Genomic DNA, 27,819 nt, shown 5'->3' on the forward strand with positions numbered 1-27,819 from the left:
CACTAAAATAATGAAATAAAACTTTTTTTAAGTAATGCAAAAATAGCTCAGTTTGTGTCGTATTCATATAATCTGGAATAATTAAACGAAGATGATTAAGAGTTGGAAGAAGGTGGTGGGGTGGTGTCTTAAAGGGGAGAAAATGGTGGGATGGGCCAAAAAAGGTGAGGGGGCAGGGGGAGCAACATGCACAGAATCTCAAGCAAGGCTCCGGTTGTGGTCGTCATGGTAACAGCAGGGAGGCAAGTGTTCTCTCTCTCCTCGGACTGATGATTGTCTCTATGCTTTGACACTAGCCTGTGTGTACCCATAAGTCTGCTTGTCTAGGTGTGAATCAGTATGTGGTAGTGGGGGGGGTCTTATTTGAGGGTCAGATTTTTTTGATCTAGCATGCATACTTTTCGGCGTCCGCATACAGGTAACAAGTGTCACTTGTGTAAATCCCTATTTATAGGAGTGTCAGCATTTTAGGATATGTATTTCAGGGTGATCTTCCTCGGGATGAAGCATGTGTTTATGAGGCTACATACACTTGTAAACAAGCAGGCATTTGGTGGATCAGTGAGCCATCAAGCTGCAAACACACAAACAAAATCACAGACAAATCCATCTTCATGCCCGTGCATGCACACGCACTTGTGTGCAGTGGTTAAACTATATCTTACAGTATATTAAAATTTGATTTTTATATTTCAGTTTTTTTAATACTAATCAAAGAGGAAAAAATATATATAAGTCGCACTGAAGTATGTCACATTTTTTCAAGGGAAATTTTGTATTATTTCACAAAACCAAAACAAATAGCCTACGGTCTTAATTGTGTATGCAGTTTAAGAATATTTCATTTTAAAAACGATGAATAATCTAGTTCAATTGCCATCTTCCATTGTGCCTATATTAAAATTGATACTGTAACACCGATGGAGCTCAGCATTCTGTCGCCATCTAACGCCTTTTTGCGGTGTTACAGTTTCTGTTTTGTAAATTGCCCATTCTTCTTGAGCTTTTTACATCAAATACGACCATGAAAAATACTTCACCATCATGACCAACGTTTAAAAATACCTGAGCACCATAGAAAGCTGAAATGATCGCTGTCACTTGTGAAAACAGCTCCCTCCCAGGTGTAAGACCCCCCTTTAAGGGTGATGGATGACCCTCTACAAAGGAATTGACTTTGCCGCTTTAACTTTAAGCATTTTGCTCTTGTCATTGACATAGTGCTCATAGTCAGATGTAAAAACTATCATACATTTTATTAGTGGGGCATCTTTCAAGGCACATAAAGGTCGCCTAACAGTCGACTCAATACAAAAATAAAACAGAAAACGTAAGTGCAACAAATACAGCAAAAACAGGCACAAAAGCCAATTCTTGTCGATTCAAGGTGTCCCCTGCCTCTAACCTGGAGACAGCTAGGATGGGCTCTAGCACCCCCCGTGACCCTAATGAGGATGAAGCAGTTCCGAAAATGAAATGAGATGAGATCAAGTCTGAGTTCTGAGATTCTTTTGGACGAGATTATTCCATATTTTAATGATTGTGATCCTGGTTTTCTTGCAGGTGCTTCAGGGACACCATCTGGTCAGTGGGTACAGCAAGCAGTGCAGGGTCTTGAACCTGATTTTTAATGACACTAATTATCAGGGCCAAAGTAATACTCATGAATTGATGCTGCATAACTGACTGACCTGGATGGATCTTCCTCAATGGAGAAACTTCCTTTAAGCTTCACACTGTTCATCTTTCCGTCTAACAGTCCATAGCTCAGAGTCACCTGACACACACCATACAATGAACACTTCCCTTAAATACATTTCCAAATATGTTTTTGGGTGTGCGCCTGTGGGCGGGCGTTGGCTTGTGTATAGGTTTTTCGCATGTCTTTTTCCTACAGTTGCTTAAACTTTGATAGATCGGAGCACAAACCTGATGCGGAATGCTGCTGCGCTGAATCAGCATGAGATTCTCCAAATGAGAGTGAAACAAGGGGCAGTGGACCATGGGGACCCCCACACGCTGCTCCACGATGAAGCCCACTGTGCAATCGTCAGGCAGGCGGATTTTTTCTGAGGTCTCCAGAAAGCGAGAGCTCCTAAATGTGCGCACACACACACACACACGAGCATATACGTACTCTTTTCATAATGGGGGGTTCTGTTCTACTTCTGACAGATGTGAAGCATGAATCATGATGGGATAGTGCATGAATACCGAGCCCAGGGGGACATCTTGTTGGCCAGACGTCGACTCAAACAAAAGCCTGCCCCTCCAGTGGCAAACCAGAACTTCACTTCTTTCTGCATACATGCACACACAAACGTGCATACGTTTGTTTTTGTCATTTCAAAAAAAATTAACATGCCATTTTAACATATACAATAACATTTTTTATCCAAATATCACCACAAAATACCATCCTTAACCCTAGAATGGTAACCCTCTATTTCAGGGGTTACCTTTCACGATGCTCTACATATTATAATACGTCTCACGTTACCGTGGTGTTTCCCTTCATGAGCTCATGCGCTGTGATTGGTTTGGCCAGGCTGGCCTTGCCCACATAAATGTCATCATCCTGCGGGAAGGTGGCGAGCATGGTGAGGAGTGCCTTGCCATTGACGTAGTTGTCATCGTCCACGTGGCAAAACCACCTGGGAAGTTTACCAGAACAAACTGTTAAAATGGATTTTGAAAAGTTTACACACCCTAAACAGCGAGGAGAAAAACAAAATTAACCTACTACTAGACATGGGTATATTCAAATATTAAGCTAGTATGTTAGAATAAATTGGAGTGCGATTGAAATGACATAATACCTGCCTAATTGTTTGTCATATTGACAAAGAATTATTAAAACAGGTTTTTTTACACTGTTAGTTATTTGAATTAGTAAACTATATTTTGAGATACATTTTGAGATTCATGGTGATTTGGTGTGACATTTTTGTACAAATTTGTCTCATTGTAATGGAACTCTGATTATATAAAAGAGGGGTTTATGGACTATTTCATGAGGGAATGTCAGTTTTAATAGTTTCAATCTTTTTACTTCTACTTTGGATTCTCCCTGTTCCATTTTTTGACCCATTTTCTGATAACAGGTCACATAAATGTGTGGCTCACCTCTTGTCAGACTCCAAAAAGCCATCATACTCAGCGGCCATCTTGCAGACCAGAGCCTGCTGGCTGTGGTCTGGCTGACAGCCCGTCACAACCAGGTTGTAGCCTGAAATCATTGTCACATGTTGCACATCGTTGAAGGGTTTATGACCTTTCAGTGATTGACAGAATTTGTCATATATATTTAAAAAAAATGTTTTTTTTTCATTTTCTTCACTGATAATGTCATCATTTTCTATCTGACTTATCACAATTAGCTGTGCTAAAATTTGTCAATTCTATTGCATGGTGCTCATGTTTTATTATTTTATGAGCATTTCATTAATTATGTGATGCTTGGAAAAATCCAAAAGTATTTTGTGATTTGCAATGTGCTGTTTTATTCTTTTATCGCAGTTATCAAACATCTCACTTTCATTTTTTTACAGATATACTATGTTTTATAACACTATCAATCATTCTGCCTTTTGATAGCTTGCAGTTTTGTTGCTGGATTGTATAAAAAGAAGTGTACACTTTATTATTTGATAGTGTGCTTGTTTTGTAAATACAATGGAGACTTGTAAGTTTTGGAAATGGGTACTAAAAAAACAATAAACAAATGACAAAATGGCAAATGTATAGATTTCCCTTTATAAATTAATCTAAGGTCGAATCACTCATATGTCAACAAACCACTGCCTTTTTTTCATACCAATGATTGTCCCCTGATTGCATTTTTTTGCTATTGGGGAAGTGGTAGTGGATGGTGAGATGAATTACTTAAAGGTCACACATCTGTTAACTATTTGACAGAAGATAACCTTTTTATCTCAATGTAGATTTTTTTTTTGTGACTTCCGGGTGTGCTTTTTTCCCCTCATATTTATTTTATGACTTCAAATACAAATTGTAGCCATAAATGCCTGGCAATTTTATTACTTCCAATTCCCTACCCATGAAAAGATGAAATTGTAATACAAGGGTGTGCTTTTTTAATATTTCATAACTTGTAGAATGTCATTATACTCTTCTACATTGCAAGTGTGCCTTTGGAACCCTGGCGGTTTTATTAATTTATTTTTGGGTAGAAGGCATTGAGGGTCATGAATTCATTCTTATACCTTCGGCAATCAGGTGGTCATCTTCTTTGTCTGTAAAAATGAATGTCTGCAAGAAGAAAGGAGAATGGAAAAAAAAAGATAGAATGAAATATAACATAAAGCTTCATATTTTGATGAGGTGATGCCGCAGCATTTGAAGTGAGAGAAGAGTGAGCTCGCTTTTGTAATCTGGTTCTCAACTTCCTGTTCTGCACTTCCACTTCATGTATTGTTAAGAAGCTCCACTTCCCGTCACCCCAGACACCCCTTCCTGTGCGCGCATATATCTGGGTGTGTGTTGCATGAGTTACATTGACTATTAAAAAAAAATGAAGGTGTTGGCATGGCAATGTTTCACTTCTTAGAGGAAAATGCATATACTTTTTAAAATGTTTGTATTTAACCTTATCAGGACTTATTTGAAGGAATGCCTTAAGGAACATTTAAATCCAACCTGCAAAACTGGGCATAACAACATGTTTTATTAATCATCATGAATATAATTGTATCATAATATATATGATTCTATATGATCATCTTGTATTTTGGTATACTATATGTAAACAAATATTAATGAAGTGACTACATTCTCATTTAATGCTTAAAATGCAAATAAATTAAAGGAACACTGGATCTCAAAACTGCCCTAACCAAGGCTGCTTTTTTAATATAAGACTATTAATTCTTAATTAAATTCAAATGATACCTGTAAATACCTTGGATCCAAATTAAAAGTGCTGTATAAGGCACTATAGCAAAACAAGTATTATACATTTTTTCCTACATATCCAAATTTGTGCTCTATAGAGGACATTCCGAGCTTTCCAATGATACCAAATTTATTTTGCAATAATCCAATTACTTCTCATAGATTGGGCAATTTCAAAATAAATGTGATTGGACAACTTTTTTCCTGGTAGTCAGGAGGATGTGCCAATTATTTCAGCATTAATATCAAATCTTATTGGACTTTGCTGTATTTTTATCGTAATATTGACTAGTATAATTCTACTAATTTAAAATACAGAACTATTTATTTTAATTAACACTTGGAGTTGTTTGTTCTGTTTACCTCCCTAAATTAAAAGATATTAATTGTAAATATATGTGAGCTAAATACTACATTTAAACCCTAATTTTATAGTGATAAAAATTCTAGTCTATATATTTTATGCTACATGAGGCGTTCATGTGCCGTTTTGAAGAGCGTTTCACGTCCCCTCGGAGATGTTTGTGTTGTTTTGTTTGTTGTTGTTGTTGTTGTTTGTTTAATAAACAGGCATAAAAATAAAATAAATTGAGAAACACTCACGTGCGTCTTGGTTGTGGAGATCCAAGTGTCCAAAAGGAGGGCAAGTCGCGTCCCATGGAACTTTCCGGTGGTCTTGACCGCGATGAAGATGTCCTCCAGCCGCAGCTGGTAGCCTCCGTGGTCCTGCTGTGGCCCCGCGGTGATGGCACGGTTCCAGGGTAGCCTACGGGGCGCTTCGGGTACCGTAGGTGGACGACGAAAAGCCGTAGGCAACAGCAGACGTCCGGCGTCCCAGTGAGAATGCGCGTAAAGAAGCACAAACAGGGCGAGGATGAAGAGTGACAACCTGCGACTAAGGATGCATCCTTTCTTCATGGCACAGGTGATTACGAGAATTAATCTTAATTAAGTCATAAAAACAGAGAAATCCAGTGAAACATCGCGAGAACTTCTTCCTCTTTCACCATGGGTTCCTCGATCATGACGTCAACATACAACATAACCAATGTGTATCAAATCCTATGACATATTTACGGTGTGTTGATTACAGAAAATAAAGGCACTTCTTAAAAATGCTACTTTATTTTCGCTTAACTTTCACGAAAGGGATTGTTTAAAGCAAGGTTCAAATGAGAGCAGAGGTCATTTATCTTGCAGATGTAACAAATTGGAGAAATCAATTGAATGACTTGTTGATATATAAAACTGTACCAATATAAATTCATTTCAAATTATTTTGTTTGATTGGAATTACTGCTTCTATAACTGAATTAATTTGAAATTTGTCATCCACATTTCACCCAATATTCTATTTTTTTTATTTTCCACACAGTCGAATCTTTAGCTGAGAACATTCCGCAATACCACCGTGTGGCCAATAGGAGTCAGTATGAACTCCAAATACACGCTCCACCATGAATAAATAAGACAAAATCAAATGTAAAAAATTCAACTAGTATCAGAAAATTTTACTTCCAGTTTTGTCCAATAACAAAAGTATACAAAATGATGCACCTGCCAGCCAACACGGAGGGAAAACATATTCCCTACAAATCGAAACAGAAGTTATTTTCGTCAAGAAGCGCCTTCCTGTGGTCCAGCCCCGCCCCTCCCGACCTGTCACAACAAACAAACGCCGAGAAAGAGATACAAAAAACGGACGCCAACGCCGAACCGCCCCGGTCCTGCGGCGATGGCCCACCACGCTAACATCTCGGTGACCGAAAGCCAGTTCCGTTGTCCGATCTGCCTGGACGTACTCCAGGACCCGGTGTCCATCCCGTGCGGACACACCTACTGCATGGCGTGTATCAACGGCTACTGGGACCAGGCCGAGCCGCCCGATCACTTCACTTGCCCGCAGTGCCGAGAGGCTTTTAGCCCTCGACCGGTGCTCCGACGAAACACCGTGTTGGCCGAAGTAGTGGCCAAACTCAAGCCCAGAGACGGCTTCGGGTCGGAGATCTGCCCGTCTGAGCATTACCACGGCGTCGCTGGCCAGGTGCCGTGCGACTTTTGCCCGCCGGAGAGCAAGCTGGCGGCGAGCAAGTCTTGCCTAGTGTGCCTGGCCTCCTTCTGCGAGTCGCATGTGTTGCCTCACCGGGAAGTGGAAACATTGCGCCGGCACAAGCTGGTGGAGGCCGTGGAGTGCCCTGCTGAGCGGCTGTGCGGGCAACACCGCCTTGGACTGCAGCCAAGAACCGGTGGAGTCGAACCGGAGGAGGGCGTGGTGGATTGGACCGGAAATTGTCTGCTATGTGAGGCCGATCAGGAGGAGGTGAACCCCGGGGAGGCTCAAAGGGCCCGGAAACAGGTATACAATAGGGATGTCCCGATACTAACTTTTTGATTTCCGATCCAATTCGATTTTTCCCAAAATATGTTTTTCCGATCCGACGACCATTCACGTTTCACGCTGTTTGTATTGAAGCAGTGCCTCTCAAATAGTGGGGTGCAAAGCCATGTTGTTTACAATGTTACGCAATGATCTGTTACAGTCATTAATTTCTAAAGAGATGTAACCCCACTCAGCCGACATGTTTGGTTTGCCAGTCAAAAAGCACGATACTACTACAAACACACTTGTTTGCATTTGGCATCCAGGTTCAGCTTCAGGAGTCCCAGAGGAAAGTTCAGGGCAAAATCCGAAGCTGCCAGCGAGATCTGGAGGAGCTCCAGCAGAGTTTGGAGTCACTAAAGGTGCATATTCAATCCAAAGTAGTACCTGAACCTTAAACATGGCTTCCAGTCTGATATGCTTGTAATGACATCTTCACCTTGTGCGTGTCAGGTCTCAGTTTCAGCCATTTTGGAGGACAGTGATGCGCTTTTTGCTGACATGGCGATACGACTGGAGAAGACCAAAGCTGAGGTGAACAGTCATGAACTTATAATAACTCAACCCAGGGTTGAATTTCAAGAAAATGGGTTTCAAGCCTTGTTATATTTTAATTTCAATGTAACATATTCATAAAACAATTTAAAACAAGGGTAATGGTTTCATAGTACAGTTTCAAAGATGCGATTGAGTTTGAAATGACTACAAATTCCTGTATCGTTGAAGGTGCGCATGCGCGTGGAGGCTCGTGAGCGAGTTTTGGTCAGCCGAGCCGAGCAAGATGCGGAAACACTGGAAAAAGATCTGGAAGATCTAAGGAGGCGAGACCAGGAGATTGGACAACTTTTGCTTACTGAAGACAACGGACACTTTCTACAAGTATGAGCACACAACATGACATAGCGCATCCTACGGGACATACGAGAATGCCATTCACTTCTATTGTAAGCCTTTGAAAGACTCATAAAAATAGAAATGACTTCTTCCAGCCAGGACCTTACACTTTATCTCTAGGGCCAGTCTATTATTAATAATTCATTGTGGCATAAATGTATTTATTTTTAATTCATATAAATAATTGGTTAAATGACTAGCTATGAATGTAAAATGGTAGATAAAAATACAATATATGCATACTATGGATGTGAACTTCCCATTAAATAAACGATGCGGAAAATTAATGAATAAACCATTTGTGGATTGTATATCAAAAGGCATAGCAACAGAGTATAAAAACTTAATCAGAATGAATGATACAATAAACACGAGATTTCTGTAAATACATTACGCGTTTGCATGTGCTTGCCGCCCCACAAGGCGGCGCCGCTTCTGTGCCTTCCAATTCCAGCCACGACACGGCCTTTGGTGGCCTCCAACACCCCAGCGGAGGCTTTCAGTGGGGCTAGGAAAGTCCTGGGGAGACTACGGAGCCGCCTGGAGGACGTCTGTCGTGAGGAGCTGGACTCCATTAGCAGAGCGGGTAAAACATAAAAGACCAGGTCTCGCAACTCCGACGCCCACTTGTGCTCTAAGTGGATGTATATAACAGATTTCTCTACTACTACTACCACCACTCCTACTGCTAAATTTTATAATCCAGTCCACTTTATATAATGTAATAAATTTTAAGATAAGCCATTCATTGAAGATGCGTCTTATAGTGCAGAAAATACAGTAGTTAATGCTTGACATCCCACTTGTTGGTGGTCGTTTTTGCTCTTGAAGATCCCGTAAATATGGCTGAGGAAAACATGAAGCCTCAACATTCCCCTGCACGCTTGCGCCAAGATGAAACTCATGGTATGTGTTGCATTCTTCCTCACTCCACTTGAAACATTTTTTTTTTCAATAATTGCCTCACTTTTTTCTGTGTGCACATTTGTAGTGTTTCCCTCGCCATTTTCTCTGCCGCCTTTGCCTCTACAGCCAGCTGACCAAAGAATGAGGGATGTCTTCCTCAGGTGTAAGTTCTCCTTTTCTTGAGTGTGGAAATGTTTCATATTTTATTATTATTTTTAACACCTATTGAGAACAGCTCATCAGTAATACAATACCAGTATGCAGTAACAATAAGTTGAAAATGACTGGATAGAGAACCTATACAGTAGTTGAACTAAAAACACAGAAAAAATGGATTAAAAATTACAATGATTGATTTAAAAGGGGGAAAATCAGGAAATTTAATATACATCTATACTCTTCATTTTAATTTGATCCTAAAACAGAAAGCTGGCACTCATGATTTACTTTCCCGGGCCACACAAAATGATGCGGCGGGCCAGATTTGGCCCCCCGGGCCGCCACTTTGGCACATGTGCAGTAGAGGAAACCTAAGAATGTCTCTCAACATTTATGCTGATAGGATGACAACATTCAACACCTTATTGTTTGACAATTATTGACCCTTCTGTGCTAAAAAAAAAGAGGAATAAAAAGGAGTTCCCAAACAGGTTTCTTCTTGTCTGTTCACATCATCTGTGCTTCATTTCAGTTTCCTGCCATCTGTCCTTGGACGAGGACACAGCCCACCCCACCCTAGTTCTATTTAACGGTGGACAGGGGGCCCACTGCGGTGAAGAGCTTCAGTCATACCCGACTCACCCCCAGCGCTTCGACTCAGTTGCTCAGGTTTTATGTCGTGAGGGGCAGTTTGGCGATGCCAGCTATTGGGAGGTAGAATGGCGGGGCGGCGGATGGATCGACATTGGCGCTACCTACAAGTAAGATTGCAAAAGGGCCGAGCATTTTTTATAAATACAATGTATCCTAAAAAAAATTCAACCCTTCTGATAGGCGGATTGGACGCAAAGGGGGTGGAAAACCGTGCCTGCTGGGCCGCAACGAGAATTCTTGGAGGCTCCGCTGTACACACGCCGGCTACGCAGCCTGGCACGACAACCGCAAGACCACTGTGGCCGCACCACCATGCCCGCGCATCGGCGTCTTCCTAGAGCGCCACAAAGGGGCGCTTTCCTTTTACAGCGTATCCGACAGCATGGTGCTTCTGCACACTTTTAGGTGTCCCTTCTCGCAACCCATCTACCCGGCTTTCCGCTTGGACCTGGACTCTACCCTTCTCCTCTGCCCTCAAGAGGTCCCCTCAGTGGGTTACTGAACAGCAGCTATGATGAATGTCATTCTTATTTTCAAAAATAACATCAACCCCCTGTATACAAATATTTATTTGGAACCAACTAGTGGCATGTTGGTGTAAAGCAAACATTTTGAATTGAGGTGGAGGAACTTTATTTGTAGCCTTTTCTGGTTAAAAATGATTTGCCACAGTATCTTTATGATCTTGTATATTTAATTGCAAACCTTTTTTGGTTTAATGAATCAAAAATGATAAAGCATCGCATCCAGTGCTAAACATTAAACACTACTTCCATTATTTCTATTAGTTCTTAGTTGCTACCAAATATTGTATTTTAAGTGGCCTTTGTTGAATGTACTAGAGTTGAAGAAATATTATAAAAAGATAAATAACTGACAGAGTAAGGTGAATTTAACACTTGAGAAACTTAGATAATATGACCGAGTACTGTATGATGCCTTTAACCAAATGAAATGGAACTTAAGTCTTGAATATGCAACTATTACATTAGGATCTATACATCCACTTCATTACGTATTCCATCTCATACGATAAAAAAAACTAGTACTGTGTAATGTTATAATCAATGGCTTTGTTTTAAAGGCATTAAGTTAAAAATGATTTGATTATTGTGCTTGTAGTTTACAGTGGCATATTGAAAGCCAAAGTTAGCAATGATTAAAGCATGCCATAAAGTGCATTAGCTACACTGAACTGCCTTATTGTCATTGTGTTTCTCTTGAGTTTGTTGGCTTTTTCCAACATTAACATTGACATTACCTAATAAAACAATCCATCATAGATGCCTTAAATGTTGATTGATGCTTATTTATTCTAAATGCTTATTAATAGGCCATGTACTTGAACTAGTTTGACTATACACAGTAGAAACTATTTTTTGTTGTTCTGTAATTTACTGTAGAAAAACATGTATACAATACAATAAAAATTCAAATACAGCTCCCTATTGTAATTGTACAACTTTAAATCACAAACGAAATCAGCTTAAATACTTTTTCCATTCAACCAGTCTCTTGTGCAAATTCGATTGTTTTCTTTCTTTAAAGATTAAGAACAATAAACCCACATTCTGCCATAAAAACAAAAAAAAGACTTGTGTATTGCTGAATAGCCTGTCAAACCAAACGGAGGGTCGCTAACAACCATTGAAGGAGTTGCCACGTGACACTCCGAATATAAACACTAGTCACATGACTTTCGGTTTTAGTTCGAGCCAACATGGCGTCGGGTGGCTGGTGGCTGCTTCCCCTCGTATTCCTCCTCTTTAGTGAAACTTCATTGTGCGCACCAGTCGATCGGCACGAAAAACAATACGAAGATAAGTGCGGCTATCAGGTATGACGTTTTTTCACACTTTTCATTAATGTCATTGTCCGTAAGTCTATTAAGAGATATGGCAAACAACGTTTACTTTTAGCAAAATATATTAAAAAAATAAAATAAATCAAACAAATAATATATATAATCTATCGACCTCAAATAATGAATTCATAACAATTTTAGCATAATATTAAAATAGTTCACATACATCTAGTTAATAACGGTATTTCATGGGGAATATTTATTTATATATATATATATATATATATATATATATATATATATATATATACATATATGTATATATATATATATATATATATATATATATATATATATATATATATATATATATATATACATATACACATATACATATATATATATATACATATATATATATATATATATATACATATACGGGTCATTTTCACATAATTCAGCAAATAACGGTAAAGATATGGCCCTGGACTTTCCCTTTATGTGTTACAAAGTTATAAAAATTAATTACTACTGCTTTGTTTGCCACATATTATACTACATTTGGCACCAATTTTAAGAGAAATCTATTTGAGACACAAATACATTGAGAGCCAGTTTATGTTGAATTTGTCCACTCCGTTAGATGTCCAGAATCTAGTGTCACAGTTTATAGGAATGAAAAGTCGGGTTATGATTTATTTGTTTGTCTCTATTTAGAATGTGTTGTTTAGATTTGTTTCAATAGTATTTTCACTCAAGTTGTCTTTGAGAAAAATGCAAAAGAATTGCAACTGCAAACAGTTTTACTGATGTACCTTTCATATCAGTTAGTGTGTCTTTACCGTTATCACATGAGAAATACACCAAAAAATTCACAGTAAATACACCAGGTGGCTGGTGTGGGAGAAGTACCAGGATGTTGTCAGCCATATTGTCAACGCCAGCTAAGCAGAAGCCATGAGAATGAAACTAAAACCAAGGTAAGGACCATACCTGTGAAATGTCGTAACAATTCCATGTCTTTACCGATGTCCTAAAAACTTGGTGAACATAATTACTTTGCTTTTTAATGAACTGGGCATGGTGTATGCATGCAGAACACTATCATTTACTGAGTGCCAAGAAATACCATCTACCAATGTCAAAGGCTGAGGTGGAATGTTGTGTCTTTACCGTTAATAAATTTTGTCTTTACCGTTATTAAAAGGTGTATACAATAGATATGTAGAGATGAAATACATATTTTTAAATATACAACAGATATGTAGAGATGACGCTAACATGTTATGCTATGTTTATGTGTATACTAATTCCTGCTTTGATTTGTAAAATTTCCAGAACATGAATCCATTTAAGAAAAAAGGCGGTAAGCCACCTGCGAAAAAATCTAATGCTGCAGCGATGCGCAAATGCAGGGAGAAGATTAAAAATGACCCTGGAGCCTATCACAAATATTTAGAGAAAGAAAGGGAACGATATCAGAAAAGAAAGGCACAAGGAAAGATTCCAAATATTCACCCATATTTTTTAAATTTTAATTAATTATGTTTTCATTAAAGTTCCAGCTAAGATATTTCCAGGCAGTGCTAGTGTTGCTAATTAGAGATAATCAGAATGCTTGAATTGCATTTTGTAAATTATTCATTTTCTGAAAGTGTCTTTACCGTTATTTGCTGAATTATGTGAAAATGACCCATACACACATATATACACATATATATATACATATATATACACACATATATACATATATATATATATATATATATATATATATATATATATATATATTCTCAACCATCTCACATCACATTATATGAATGACCTCTCTTTTTACATTTGATGGAATTAACGAATTAATAATTAATTTAATGTATTGAATATTGGTGGTAGAGATAGGGTAAACATAGGAGGGTGAAGTCAACTTTACCCTATGGCGCCATATCATTAAATAACATTGATTATCCAATCACGAATGAATGAATGAAAATTTAATCAATCAATGGGGTTTACACTGAATTGTTTTTTCCCCTTGTGTGTTGTGTGTATGTGTGTGTGTGCGTGTAGTCATGTCACACAACCAAGGCATCTATGCTGAACGTCCACCTGGTTCCCCACACGCACGACGATGTTGGCTGGCTCAAGACTGTGGACCAGTATTTCTATGGAGGTCAGAACACACTCCAGTAGGCCTGTTCAGAGTGAAAAAAAATTAAATACAAATATAAGTCACTCTTGAGTATAAGTTGCCAGCCCATCTGAACTACAAAAAAAAATAGACTTCTAGTCCGGAAAATACGGTAATTTTTTTCTTGATTTTGATCCTACATAGCCCGTAATGACATCCAGCACGCCGGCGTGCAGTATATCCTGGACTCTGTCGTGGATCAGCTTCTTAAGAATCCTGACCGCAGGTTCATCTACGTGGAAATGGCCTTCTTTTATCGATGGTGGAAACGCCAGAGCTCTGACATGCAGCAGACGGTCAAGCAGCTCGTCAACCAAGGTGCGTGTCTACCTACCATTCCCATGACCATCCTGACCTGTCGAACTACCCCCGCCTCCCATCTTGCCTCTCCTGCCTCCTTCCAGGCCGGCTGGAATTCATCAATGGTGGCTGGTGCATGAGCGACGAGGCCACCACCCACTACAGCGCTGTTATCGACCAGATGACCCTGGGCCTCAGGTTCCTTAACGATACATTTGGGGCTTGTGGCAGGCCGCGGGTGGCTTGGCATATTGACCCATTTGGACATGCTCGTGAACACGCCTCCATCTTTGCGCAGGTGTACCTCCTCCTGAGCTTCCTTCTGTTTTTTTTTTCTATCTGCATTGTCATCCAATTGAAAAAGGCATTGGATGCTGAGATGAATTTATGACTTCATTGACATTTTTCCTTAAGTGAAAAGACCCGAATAGAAAAGAGCATGGATTAAGGTCTCTATTTGAGCAAAAAGTACATTTCATTAAGTCAATATTGGTTCTACTGCAGATGGGTTACGACGGCTTTTTCCTCGGGCGGGTGGACTACCAGGACCGGTCCCGGCGGATGATGGCTAAGGAGCAGGAGCTGCTGTGGAGGGCATCTGACAGTCTCACCCCACCAGTAGCGGACCTCTTCACTGGTAATGGATCCAATTCGCAGCCCACGGGCAAGATCTAACCCCTCGCGCCAATTTTCAAAGCGTGTAGTCACAAGTGTAATCAATGACTCACTTGTATTCTATGATGAACACAATTTTGACACCCATGTCTGTCAGGGATTCTTCCCAATGGATACAACCCCCCAATGGACTTCTGCTGGGACCAGTCCTGTGATGACCCACCTATCAGGGACGATCCTGAACTAGAGGACTACAATGTGGACAACGTGGTCGAACGCTTCCTCAACATCGCAAACAGTCAGGTGTGTTCACAGGAAGTCCTATGCACAAATTGATTTATTTTTTCTCATAAATTTAAGATTATGATCATTCCTCAGGCTCAGGTCTACAAGTCCAATCACATCATCATGACCATGGGCTCAGATTTTCAATACGAAAATGCCAACTTGTGGTACAAGAACCTGGACAAGCTTATCTACTACGTCAATGCCCGGCAGTCTAACGGAAGCCGGGTCAATGTCCTCTACTCCACGCCGTCTTGCTACCTCCAAGAGCTGAACAGGGCCAACTTGTCCTGGTAGGACCCAAAAACTACTCCACAAGTGGCGACAGTGTAAAATCTTTCTGGGTCTCGACCACAGGTCCTTGAAAACAGATGACTTCTTCCCGTATGCGGATGACGCCCACGACTTTTGGACAGGCTATTTTAGCAGCCGACCGGCGTTAAAACGCTACGAGAGGCTTAGCAATAGCAACTTGCAGGTGCGTTAGCTCATAAGTTTGTAAACTCAAGAAGAAAACCAGCAAAAATTGTGCCTTTTTTAGACATGTACGCAGCTGGAAGTTCTGGGCGGCCAAAAGTCTACAATGGGACACTTCGGGAAAGGCGATAGTCTCACCTTCAGTAAGTTATCATCATTTGCTCAGCTTGCATCCAATCTGATGACTGCATGTGTTCCAGAGAAGGCAATGGCAGTAGCTCAGCACCACGATGCTGTGTCCGGCACTGAGAAGCAGCACGTGGCCAATGACTACGCCAGAAGACTAGCTGACGGTTGGGAACATTGCAAGGTAGTACACTAAACTAGGGGTGTGTCGATATGTCAAAATGCTGGTATCTTGCAATACTTTGTTTCCCCAGATCGTTATTAATGTTCTTGTCAAGAATCAGTGAAGAACTAGTTTTTCCTGTGTATTAGTTGTATTGTAGAATGAGTTCCTTACAGAAATATATTTCCAACTATACGTATAGCACTATAGTATATGCATCAAAATTCACAATTGGGTTCCTTTCTGGGAGACATTTTATGCACCCTGATGCTCTAAATGTGAACATTATAGGCTTTTCCCCAGTTTGTCTCCCGTTATTTTCCTTGATGCACCAATTTTGCTTTAACTGAATGAATTGACTGATCATCCCATCTTCAGGTTGTAGTGAGCAACAGTCTCGCTTCTTTGACCGGCTCGACTTCCAAGCGAGTTTACTGCGACAATCTCAACATCAGCGTCTGTCCAATCACCGAATCAAGCAAAAAGGTCAAAATCCCATTTAAACCATCTAGCCGTCAAAAATTCTGATGCCCCACTTTCTTCCACAGTTTTCCGTAAACATCTTCAACCCCCTCGCTCGGCCCATCTCGTGGCCCGTCCGGCTTCCGGTCAACGGTTCCAAGTACGCGATATCCGATGCTGACGGCAAGTCTGTGTACTGCGAGGTGGTGCCGGTGTCGCCATCCACACGGGATGTGAGGAGAAATCGTGGCTTTGCTGTCAACGAGCTCCTCTTCCATGCCCGAGCCCCCCCATTAGGCTTCACTACCTACTCAGTGTCCCTCCTCCAAGAGGGGACTCCAGCGGCCTCCACGCAATATGGTGCACCCAAATCCATTTCGAACAAGGTATAGAATCACGGTCAAATTTTGGGTGATCTTCCATCACTCCCAGTTTTACTAGATTGTTAAAAAGTTCCTGTCTTTTGGGTCACCCTGTAGTTCTGTTTTTGTCTTGTTGTTTGACTTTGCTGTCGACATAGCTCCTGACTCATTTCCTTCCCCATGGAGCAGCATAAAGTTTATTAGTTAGGCACCATTTATTTTAAGACCATGAAAGGAACAGGTGCACAATTTGGAAATGTGGCTCCAAGGTACTACTGCCACTTGCTCAATGTTAAATGAGTACTCCAAATGACCTTAACAATGTTCCCTTTCTCAAGTATCTGATACCTGCGAGCTTCTTGTAACACCATGGAAGACCAAACAAATTGTTTTCTGACATGTCCAGTATCTACGAGTGACGTTTGACCCGGAGACCGGTCTCCTGAGTGGCTTGGACAACTTGGAGACCAAGCAGAGCATCAGCCTTACACAGAACTTCTACTGGTCAGTCTCCAAAGCTCATCATCGAAACTGCAACATTAATGTGTTAATATGTATGTCATATCAACACAGGTATAACGCCAGTGATGGCAACAACTCAAAGAGCAACCAGCCCTCAGGGGCGTACATCTTCCGACCCAACTCCTCCACACCGTTTGTCATTAGCAAGATAGCCAAGACCGAGAGTATTCAGGTAACAATTGTTTCACATTTGGAAAAAGCCAAAACAAGTTGGATTCAGCAACATTAAATATGATTGACATGCCTCCTAAATAGACCTACAAGAACATTTCAAAAAGGGGAATTTGTTTTTATTTTGACTCAACCATTGTAAAAGTAAATTGGACCACTTTTTTGGAATGTTACCTCAATCTTGCTCTTGAGATTGAAAATCTTAACCCAAGAGATTGGTGACTCCAAATTATGAAAAACTAGTTTTCATTAGTATGTGTGGGTGCAGCATAGTGGCAAAGTTGAATGACTTAACATAAAGTATGGTACTTTGATAAAAAATGATTTTGAAATATAGCTCCTTGAGCCAGTTTCTTATATTTCCTTCTTTACTAAACGGCTTTAGCAGGATAGTTAGTGTGTTCTTCTCACCCTCCTCAGACTTCAACGATGCAGGAGGTGAGGCAGTGGTTCGCGCCTTGGGCCTCTCAAGTGATTCGTCTTCATACAGACAGTCGTATCCTGGAACTGGAATGGACCGTGGGCCCAATTCCAATCGAGTATGTTTTCCTCAGATTTGGGCTCTTGGGAAAACCCAGTAAACATGGTGTATTTTCTTCTTATGGACAGCGATGACTTGGGGAAAGAGGTTATCACTCGCCTGGACACGGACATCAAGTCAGCAGGAATATTTTACACCGACTCCAATGGGAGAGAAGTTCTTCAGCGGAAGTATGAAGTCAAATTTAAAACAAAATTTCTTGTCTGTTTTACTCTATAATTTCTTTTATGCCTATTGTGGGAGGAAAAAGCTGTGATTAAATGATACACCGCTATCACATTAATACATGTTTTATCTTGCTAATTGCAACTAAATTTGTTGGATGCCTGCAGGAAAGACTTTCGACCCACTTGGCACCTAAAACAGTCGGAGCCCATTGCTGGGAACTACTACCCCATCAACTCCCGTGCCTTTATCAAGGTGCATTCTTTGTGTTTTAAATGATTAGTGATCCTGTTTTTATTCATTTTCCTAAACAAACAATTGACTTTACACTTAATAGTTTCCAGTCATTGCCCACCTTTGATGCATGGGTATCTATCGGTTTTGGTCGACTCTACGTTTTTCCACTAATAATACATTTTACACCATTTGCTTCAATCATTTTCTACTTCTACTGTGTATATTTCACATAGATGCTGATACATTTAGATCTGCATCACTTCCCAGTTCTACAACATCATTACACCACATTCTGACTACTTTGACATTCATCTAGCAGCCCAAAATGTTCAACCTGAGTCCCACATGCATAAAAACTCGGTAATATGTTTGTATGCATTTTTCTAGGATGACAAAACCCAACTCACAGTGGTAACGGATCGCTCTCTGGGTGGAGGCAGTATCTACAATGGATCTCTGGAGATTATGGTTAGTTTTTAACACATTCATTAATCAATGTGTGAACACACACGTATAATAAAACACAAACAAGAAAGATTCACATCTAGATGCACAAATATGCCCTTAAACAGAATTGTATGTATGCGAATGAAAATGCACATAAACAAATACACGCAGATGAAAACATGTAAACCAACACACACTAGCAGAAAGTCATAGTTAAACACAGACACATATTTAACCACCCAAAAACTTTGATTGTTAAATAGCAAACTGAATTAAAAAAAGACAATGTATAAACATGTGGGATTGCATTTTTGTTACATTCATACCAATAAAAAAAATACAAAAACTGACAAATAACGAGAACAAAACAAACATATGCAACATTCAACAAGCGGCAACACAAAAAAACAAACATATATGTACATTTCGAGAGATTTCCAACGTTCCCCCAACAGCTCCACCGGCGGCTGCTATACGACGACGTCCGCGGGGTGGCCGAACCTCTCAACGAGTCCACCGAGATTTTCCCGGAGGGTTTGGTCGTGCGCGGACGCCTGCTACTCTCTCTGGACAGCCCATTCAGCGCTGCAGACACGCACCGCCTCCTGGCTGAGCAGGAAGTACTGCAACCACTACTGACATTTACTGAGAGTGACCAGCACCCCAATACAATACTGGAGGTAAGGAAACGTGTATTTTTTTGGGCCACAATAACTTTACTCGTTCCTCTAAATTCAGCCACAAACTGAGAAACAACACATCCCCTTAAAATGTGCTGCTGCTTTAGTTCTCAGGTTTACAGTCAACACTGCCCGCTGCTGTCCACCTTTTGACTTTAAGCCAATGGGACGACGAACTTGTCTTGCTCAGGCTGGAGCATCAGTTCCAGAATGGCGAGAGCAAAACCAATTCGCAGCCAGTCACAGTCAACTTACAGGTAGGAGTTATTTACTGAATCTGACATTATGAATATTTACTCAGCTGTTATGTTTGGGTAATTTGGATTCCAAATTTTAATTTGGTTTCACACAGAAGCTGTTTTCCACCCTGGAAGTGGTGGGGATCTCTGAACTCAATCTCTCAGCCAATCAGTGGAAACAAGAGATGCAGCGTTTCAAATGGATGCTGCAGAAAGGTATGCTGTGCTGTCACTTGGATTGCTGCCATTTATTGTTTAATAACTTTTTCGCCTTAAAATTCTTTTACAATTTTTTCTAAAAAAAAATTCATCACATTGTAATAGTTGTGTAAAACATACTTCCTATTCCAATATCTAATCTGTCATCAGTATTTGGCCATTTGAAGTGCACTTATTTACTTGTTTCTTTATACATTTTAGTGGCATTTTTTCTCAAATATCAAAATATTTCCATGTTTTTGGCCATATATTGGGCCTTATCTTCAACGCCATTTTAAACAACTTCTAAGATCCCAAATTTAACTCAGTTGTTAAGTGAGTTATTTTTTATACTTTTAAAAATGTTTGTTTTTCCCTGCAGGGGAAGAAGTACCAGTGAAAACATTTAAAGACCCCTCCACATGGGAGATAAGCTTGCACCCGATGGAAATCCGAACCTTCTTGCTCAGAGTCAAACACAGATAGCCAATCGTAGTCTGAGGAAAGTTGACAGTAGTTTTTCTTGCAATTCTTGAGCCTTCAAAATGGGCAAAAAGCCCCTCTGGACACTGAAAGAAAAGCATGAGCTACCATATTCCACCTAATCTGATGACTGATTTTATATTCATTTTATGATCATGTTTTTGACTGAAGAATAAACGCCAATCATTTTTAATGCTCAGTTGTCAAACAAATTACACTTTAGGCAACAGGACACTCTTGAATATAAATTGTTTAGTTGGGGGATATGCATTATATTCTCTAGAACACCCGCACAATGAAATTAACCGAATATATTATTCCAGTGTAATTCAAATCAACTAGTACTTGAAAAAAAAAAGGAATCAGTACTTCTGTATTTTAATCCACCTTCAGAAAAACTACCTTTGAATGGCATTTTTTTATACCGGTGTATATACAGCTTTTGAAATCTTTTGAAATGTTAAGAGTTTCAATGTATAGCAAAAACACACACTAAAACAACGTCAACTAATATATCGGGTTTATTGATCTGTTTCGACAGTCAAAGGTCTTATACCCCCCAAAAATAAATGTTTGTTTGATAATTAACTCTTCTTTTGATATACTATTTAAAATAACTAAAAAATAAACATAAAAAAACAAGTCATTCCACTTTCTCCTCGGCAGTCTATTCAGGTTCATGCGAGTAGGAGCATTCGTCACCGTGTTTGCAATTGCCCTGGAAAAAAAATTAAGATGAAAGTGAATTCATTTAATAATTTCGGACAATTCAACAAAATGAAAACCCCCCAAAAACTCCCTTGCTTCTTTAGGGATGTATTATCATAATTAAATTAATCATCTAAACCAGGGGTGTCAGACTCGGGTTGTTTCGCGGGCCGCTTTAACGTTAACTTGATTTCACGTGGGCCGGACCATTTTAGATATAATATTTTGATTGTGTTTTTTTTTTATAAATGGATTAAAAGAACTGAATTAAAATCCCTGAATATTCAGTTTTTTATAGATCTAAAACAATGTTTATCTTAGCTTTTTTAAATATATTTTTAGATTTTACAAAATGATTTTTGAACTAAAAACACAGAAAAAAAAATGATTAAAAAATTACAATTATTGATTTATAAGGGGAAAAATAGGAAATTTAATAAACATCTATACTCTTCATTTTAATTTAATTCTAAAATAGAAAGTCAGCACTCATGATTTACTTTCCCGGGCCACACAAAATGATGCGGCGGGCCAGATTTGGCCCCCGGGCTGCCACTTTGACACATGTGATCTAAACATTATTTCGCACTTTTCACACATAAATTACAGCACAAAGTGATTTAAAAATAAAAGATGACGCAAAAAATTCGTTTTTTTCTGATTTGCTGTGACAGAAATGATCATGGCATACATTATGAATACTTTGCAAAAGTATACCTGTTTGAACTTCTTGCAAGGCAATCCCTTGAGCTCTGATGAGTGCGTGTTCTGGTTCTTGCGCTTGTTTTGGTTCTTCATCCGTTTCAGCTGAAGGTTGTCGGCGATGCCGCCGCTACGGGGGCGCATAAAAACACGAGACAGTGGATGATGCAAGTCATGTTTAACGTGTTGCGGCCATCAAATTCATGTGAATGATTATTTGCTAAAAACAACGTCGATCCATTTGAATGTTAAATATCTGGTCTTGGTATATCTTAGTTACCCAGCTTTTGCCCGGGCTTTAGGTCCCCAAAAGGCATGTGGGTTTTCCTGGAAGCGAGTCAGGTGGCGCTGCCGGGATTTAGGATTGGCATCGTCTCGGACGGTGAAACAAGCTTCAAAGCTTGAAATGAAGAGACAGTCATCAAAATGGCCGACAAGGCAAAATGTTACCGAGTTGGTGCCGTTTCTCACCTGGGCTCAGTGGACAGAATCTTAAATGCGGGTGTCATCTCTGATAGTTTCTCCCGTTTCACGGGATTGCTCTTCTCCTGCAAGAAGAACGCAAATAACAATAGTAAAAAAAATTCACACCGACTACCAAGAGAACGGTATATGGAGACATTAACAATTCAGTGCACAATACCCCAAAAATAAATTTCTTAAAATAGCTTATATTAACAGTTTAAAAATGATTACACACCACAAAATATTATAAAGAACAATGCTCGCCCTCCCAGTTAAAATTGATAGGTCATCTACCACTGGTGGTAATTGTGAATGAGATATTACTTCAATGTAGCACATCTTTGACACCAATAACTATTTTCTATCTGCCGCCATCTTGGGAAAATTTACCAAGCATGCAAAATACAGTATTTTACTTGCAATGCTTTAAAACACTTGAATGAAAACAGGTGAATTCTAAAATTCCTTAATTTGGTTTGAGTATGGTTAAAAATAAGTATGTTGATAAGTGAATCATCTGTGTATTGTTTTTCCCATCAATCCGATAAAGGAATGAATGGAAAATGCACAGATATGTTAGATAAAGATTTAAAAAATGTGCTTTGGCTAAATATAGGTTATAAAACAATGGACTGGAAAGCTGAGTACCCAACATCGCATGATATCCCAGATGGTGGCAGGCGGCGCATCTGTCTTGATGCCATTTTTACAGGCGTGCGAGAGAGAAACTTTGTGACCCGCATGCAGCAGAGCAGACCTGAAAAGAAAATTAAATTTGGTTAATAAGGGGGATGCTGGCATCAAATTTTGAGCACAATTTAATGAACTTGAAAGGGTATGTGATGCCAATTAAATGGCTTGGATCTTAATCTTGTCTCTGTTTCGGTGTCTGAATTTGGATTTAAGACTATGAATTGCATGGTCACCAAACTTGGTGAAAAGGTACATCATGGGCAGAAGAAGAAATATTATATGAAGCAATTAGTTATCAAAATAATTCATAATCTTTAAAAATCTGACCACCAGGGGCTGCCATCACCAGTTAAGCTCAACCGATAAGAAAAAAGACATGGTTTGTTACTAAGTCAAAAATGAATGATTAAAAAAAATTGTGCAAAGTCATTCATTAGCACTCAAAGGCCGATATAGCTAAATATCAACATTGACTTTTTTTTTTACTCCTCGAGGAAATGTTTTGAAAGCTAGCCATACTTTTACATATCCACCTAATGCCCCCTCATAACATCCCATAATAGCATTTCTTTACAGGCTTCTTTAAGTGTTGCTGCATTTGTGTACCTGAACTGAAGCAGGGATGGCGTGTTGCAGTGAATAGTGCTGCTCAGATTGTCAACAGTGTAGTAAAGAGGTGTGTCCTCCAGTTCCTGCGCACCAGAAATGATGTAAAGTCTCACATGAACAAAATAAATAAATAAAACTCACCTCAGTCACCATGCTTAATACTCCCTCAATGCGCTTGGATGTCCCGAAACGAGTCGGGTTGCCAGAAATTGCTGAAAGAACCTTCTGGACGAATGACTGGTCGTGGATAGATTCTCCCCATATCGGACCGGCAAGCTGGGTAGAAGATACAAAGACACAAAATAAAGCATCATAATGTGTCGGTATTGGCGTTGGTGGTATTCGATGCATGAGGCTGATTTTATACGCTACATAAGTTGCAATTTGAAATTAAAAACAATGTTTCGATGACAAGTTAGGACATTTGCAACTGTGAAATAAATGGAATGTAGTTAATCCAAGAAATGCCCTGAGGAATGAAGATAAAAGCAGTCATATAGAAAAGAAACATGTCTTAACTGATGTTTGAATGAAAGTGTTCTCCCACAAAACAAAATGTATTTCCCCACTAAAAGTCTTTTTATTAGCAACAATGCCTTCACACTCAGCAAAAATCGGTCTTCGTGAGTTCAGAGGTAATCAAGCGAAAACATAAAACATACTTTGTAAACACATTTTGTACATATTTCAACACCCAGAAACTAATATTAATGTACCTGAATGAATTGTTCTTTTTTAATGCCATTCAATGAAAGTAATGCCTTACATGTGGAACTTTTGCCAAAACAGCTATTAGTGTTTCCCAGTACAAGTCTTTTTTTATTATTATTATTATAGATTGGAATAATACAATGTGTTTACCTGATGTCTCTGTCCACAGTGCTCACATGTTGTTCCCACTGGTGGTCCAGTTGCTGCAGAGTACTTCATACTGAAATGGATAAATAACACTTAGCCACAGAAAGACAAGATCAAGTCCAAAGTTCCACGTCTCACTGTTTTCCATTGTTAGTCCTCCTGCCCATTTTTTGCAAGTGGAAAGACCCACAGCCAACGCAGTTGTAGACTAGAGCCTGTTTGCTGCAAAACAAATTTTAACTCATTGTTTTTCACATTCATTTTTTACTTTCAAAACAAAGCCAGTTATTAGGCAAATTGTTATTTTTTTTTTTTTTATTGGACATGTCTAAATTTGTGACCAAGGCCAAGCCTGTTTAAATGCTATCCTGATTTTGAATGATACTTTGTCAGTAAAGTCAAAAATGATGCGATAGGCCAAACACTTGCATACCTGGCTGAGTTCTTGACGGTGGCCTGACCTGTGAAGACACGAACAAACACTCGAATGTAGAAATCCACGCTGACGGACAAAAGCGGCTGAATGTAACGCTGGTACACGTTGGCCCGCTGGTCCAGACTGTGCAGGATGATGCGCAGAGCCTACAGATAACAAAATGGAGAACCGAAACAATGTTTATTTTATGCTAAAAAATAAATAAATTTCAACATTTTCCATTACAATTTATGAGTCAGTTTGAACATTTTATTATTAAACTCTATGCATGCTTCCTAGTAAAAATCAGGTAGTAGGATAAATTAAATAAATGAAATATTGAGCGTAAAAAGTCTTACAAATTTGTGTTCGGAAAGCATAAAATCTATTTAATTTTTTTTTCAAAAAGCGTGATCCATTCAATGTCTATTTTCATCATACATACAATAGCACAACTCACTATTTTGGCATGAAATATACTGCCATATTACAAAACATGATTACTTTTTATTGACTCACCTGCTCGTGACAGTACTTTGTTTTGATGGAAACTGACCCATATTTGCTGTAACACGTCTCGCCGCTGCTACCGGCTAGCACTGCCATATCAGTGCACGTGATGCACAACAGGCCTGAGAGGCAAACATATTTCATTATATCATTGTTTATTCTTATTTTGAAGTCAAACAAAAGACTACGCCTACCTCCCTCACTGACAGACTGCACTGCAGCATCCAAGAATGCAGCGGGGCTGCCATAGGGATCCAGATCAATGACATCGTAGCGATCTTTCTTCCCTCGCATCTCGTACATTAACATGCTGTGTACAACAAATGATAAAAATACATTCTGTTTGCCTTTTTTTCATGGTCCAAAATACATGCAAAAAGACATTCAAAGTGCTGCTTGTAATGATGACAATGGCCACTATCACTATCTAAAGATCATTCTTTTTGCTAGCTACAAAAAAACTGATGATTAGGGTCACTCCTAAATTGAGGTATTAATGAAGTTCCAAAATGCAAAGTCACAATCCTCCTAAGTAAATTCATATAAATAAAAATGGTGGAGTATGGAACAAGTTGTCCTACCTAGCGTCCTTGCAGCTAGCTTGGAGGATCTCACCAACATTGTTGTACTCTGCGTTTCTGGCTATAAGGGCAGCAGCTTTGTAGGACAAGTCGTTGGCTGTGACCTTTCGAAGGCCGGGCACTTCCAGTGCAAAACGCACAGAGCGCAGACCGGACGCCGCCAAACCCTCCAGCACGTTAAGACCACGCTGGCATCACAAAGATAACAGAGATTCATACACAGTAAAAGCAATGTAGTTAAAGTCTCAATCTCAATTTTAATTACCAAGTTACCATGGCAAAGATGATGCAAGTTAGGTCAAGTTCTCACCACACGGGTAGAGTCATTATTTGGGGAAGTTATAATTAAAATGATCTATTATTGGATTTATACAATGATATAGCCAAATGTACTACTCTTTAACTGGATGTGTTTAATATTTGCACCAGATATTGATGACAACAGTGGGAGTTCACTGTGGCTACCTCGCATTTTTGCCCTGCCACCGCCGTGCAAACTGCTTCTTCCTCGATGTTAGTCTTCTCGTCATGCATGTCAGGTTCGCTGGGATCATCTGGCAATGTCACCAGCACTTGCTCCTTCTCACCAGGAACCAGAACTTTTATGCCACGCTGAGCCAATATTTCTCTGGAGTACTCTGTGATCACTGCACATCTGAGGAAGGAGCACACATGCATTGTCTTTGACGTTTATTTTAAAAAAATGTACTGCATGAAAGCTGATTAAGCCAAAAAAAGAACGCTCTTCTCAACACTACTTGAACTCACGTTAAATCTCTATTAAACTCCTGAACCGGGTTGTAAAACACATCGTTGGCACTGGGAAACAAGATGGTGGCTTTGCCCTCCTTTACTACAATCTCCCCAGGCAGAAGTCCAACCAGAGGGGGCTCATCGTGGAGTTCTACCACATCTGGCTTCGTGATGGCAACATCCGGGTCCTTAGAGGTATTTTTGGGGATTTCCATTGCGAAACCCACACGCCACAGACGGGTTGCAGGGGGAGGATACAGACGGGCTAGGGAGACAATGCGTGGGAATAGCTTGGCAGCCTGCACCAGCATGAAGATACAACCCTGAGAGCAAAAATAAGAATATATAAAAAGTGATACAACTACTGTAAAAGCAATAGAAAAAGTTACATTTACTAAAGAGGTGTCAAAAATCTGATTGGTCGGCCCATTTGCAATGTTCTGCACAGTTTTGATTAAGTTGAACACATGCATATTATTTTAATTTAATATTACAATACAGGTTTGGGGATTTAAAGTGTTTAAATAACCAATCTCGAAGATTTGTATGATTGAGGTGAAAACATGTTATAGTTCAAAGTGTGAGAAAACAATCGGGTTACATTAAAAACAAGGACAAAGAAAAAAAACATGAATTGAAAATAAATGTATCCACTTCATGAGCAACATTCATACACGTACGATTACATTCATTTTTAATGGAATGATAGCACTTGCAATTAAGGGTCCAAAAACATTGCACACAATATTTCTAACGTAAAAAGAATACTGAATTGGACAGAATTGGTCAATCCAATTTATATTCAAGATGTTTTATCAACAACATGCTTTCCTCATATTAGCTCATCGCTGCTGTAAACGACACCGAATAAATCTTACCTTTTTGTCTCCCCTTACTGACACTTTTGCCGTTGATCTGAACCAAAAATTGATGATATTTTGTCTGTTTTGCCTACTTGTAATAGCAGAGATCAACGCTTTCACGTTAGCGAAAGGGCGCCGCCATGTTGGTAGGCTGGTCTACGGATGCCGACGAGGCCGTGGTTAATCGCGAATCTCCTCCCGAAACATCAGGTTGACGTCCGGGTAACAATGTAACGTGAGGACACCCCCCCTCACCGCTCTCCTCATTCGAGACCACCTCTTCTCTACCC

The 27,819-nt window shown here is 39.6% G+C and overlaps 4 protein-coding genes across 4 annotated transcripts; 2 read left to right on the forward strand and 2 right to left on the reverse strand.

Annotated features, from left to right (window-relative positions):
* Positions 1–1,237: 1,237 nt before the first annotated feature.
* LOC144077554 (beta-1,3-N-acetylglucosaminyltransferase manic fringe-like) lies at positions 1,238–7,242 on the reverse strand. The gene is made up of 8 exons (XM_077605394.1): positions 5,518–7,242; positions 4,227–4,272; positions 3,127–3,229; positions 2,501–2,654; positions 2,215–2,300; positions 1,930–2,095; positions 1,692–1,777; positions 1,238–1,620 (listed from the first exon to the last, which is right to left on the reverse strand). Exons 1-8 carry the CDS (start codon positions 5,830–5,832, stop codon positions 1,569–1,571), a joined length of 1,008 nt encoding a protein of 335 aa, XP_077461520.1. The 5' UTR covers positions 5,833–7,242; the 3' UTR covers positions 1,238–1,568.
* Positions 6,563–11,347, forward strand: LOC144077553 (E3 ubiquitin/ISG15 ligase TRIM25-like). Its single transcript, XM_077605393.1, has 9 exons — positions 6,563–7,270; positions 7,561–7,656; positions 7,748–7,828; positions 8,021–8,173; positions 8,612–8,774; positions 9,020–9,094; positions 9,180–9,257; positions 9,786–10,014; positions 10,088–11,347. Exons 1-9 carry the CDS (start codon positions 6,650–6,652, stop codon positions 10,407–10,409), a joined length of 1,818 nt encoding a protein of 605 aa, XP_077461519.1. The 5' UTR covers positions 6,563–6,649; the 3' UTR covers positions 10,410–11,347.
* A 261-nt stretch (positions 11,348–11,608) lies between these two features.
* Positions 11,609–20,565, forward strand: man2b1 (mannosidase, alpha, class 2B, member 1). Its single transcript, XM_077604824.1, has 22 exons — positions 11,609–11,744; positions 13,779–13,881; positions 14,044–14,217; positions 14,304–14,497; positions 14,704–14,836; positions 14,972–15,117; positions 15,193–15,392; positions 15,457–15,577; positions 15,641–15,719; positions 15,777–15,886; positions 16,244–16,351; positions 16,414–16,713; positions 17,096–17,193; positions 17,263–17,383; positions 17,803–17,921; positions 17,992–18,093; positions 18,256–18,343; positions 18,713–18,793; positions 19,228–19,452; positions 19,560–19,709; positions 19,805–19,907; positions 20,272–20,565. Exons 1-22 carry the CDS (start codon positions 11,628–11,630, stop codon positions 20,373–20,375), a joined length of 2,976 nt encoding a protein of 991 aa, XP_077460950.1. The 5' UTR covers positions 11,609–11,627; the 3' UTR covers positions 20,376–20,565.
* Positions 20,566–20,875: 310 nt separating this feature from the next.
* On the reverse strand, positions 20,876–27,761 carry trmt1 (tRNA methyltransferase 1). Its single transcript, XM_077604825.1, has 16 exons — positions 27,545–27,761; positions 26,682–26,989; positions 26,379–26,568; positions 25,914–26,101; positions 25,527–25,642; positions 25,342–25,454; positions 24,841–24,989; positions 24,546–24,629; positions 24,411–24,480; positions 23,691–23,825; positions 23,547–23,632; positions 22,896–23,004; positions 22,254–22,330; positions 22,063–22,182; positions 21,798–21,912; positions 20,876–21,090 (listed from the first exon to the last, which is right to left on the reverse strand). The coding sequence occupies exons 2-16, from the start codon at positions 26,975–26,977 to the stop codon at positions 21,040–21,042; spliced, it is 1,899 nt and encodes a 632-aa protein (XP_077460951.1). The 5' UTR covers positions 26,978–26,989; positions 27,545–27,761; the 3' UTR covers positions 20,876–21,039.
* Positions 27,762–27,819: the final 58 nt, after the last annotated feature.

The sequence above is a fragment of the Stigmatopora argus genome, chromosome 7, assembly GCF_051989625.1.
Source record: "Stigmatopora argus isolate UIUO_Sarg chromosome 7, RoL_Sarg_1.0, whole genome shotgun sequence".
NCBI classification, from domain to species: domain Eukaryota; kingdom Metazoa; phylum Chordata; class Actinopteri; order Syngnathiformes; family Syngnathidae; genus Stigmatopora; species Stigmatopora argus.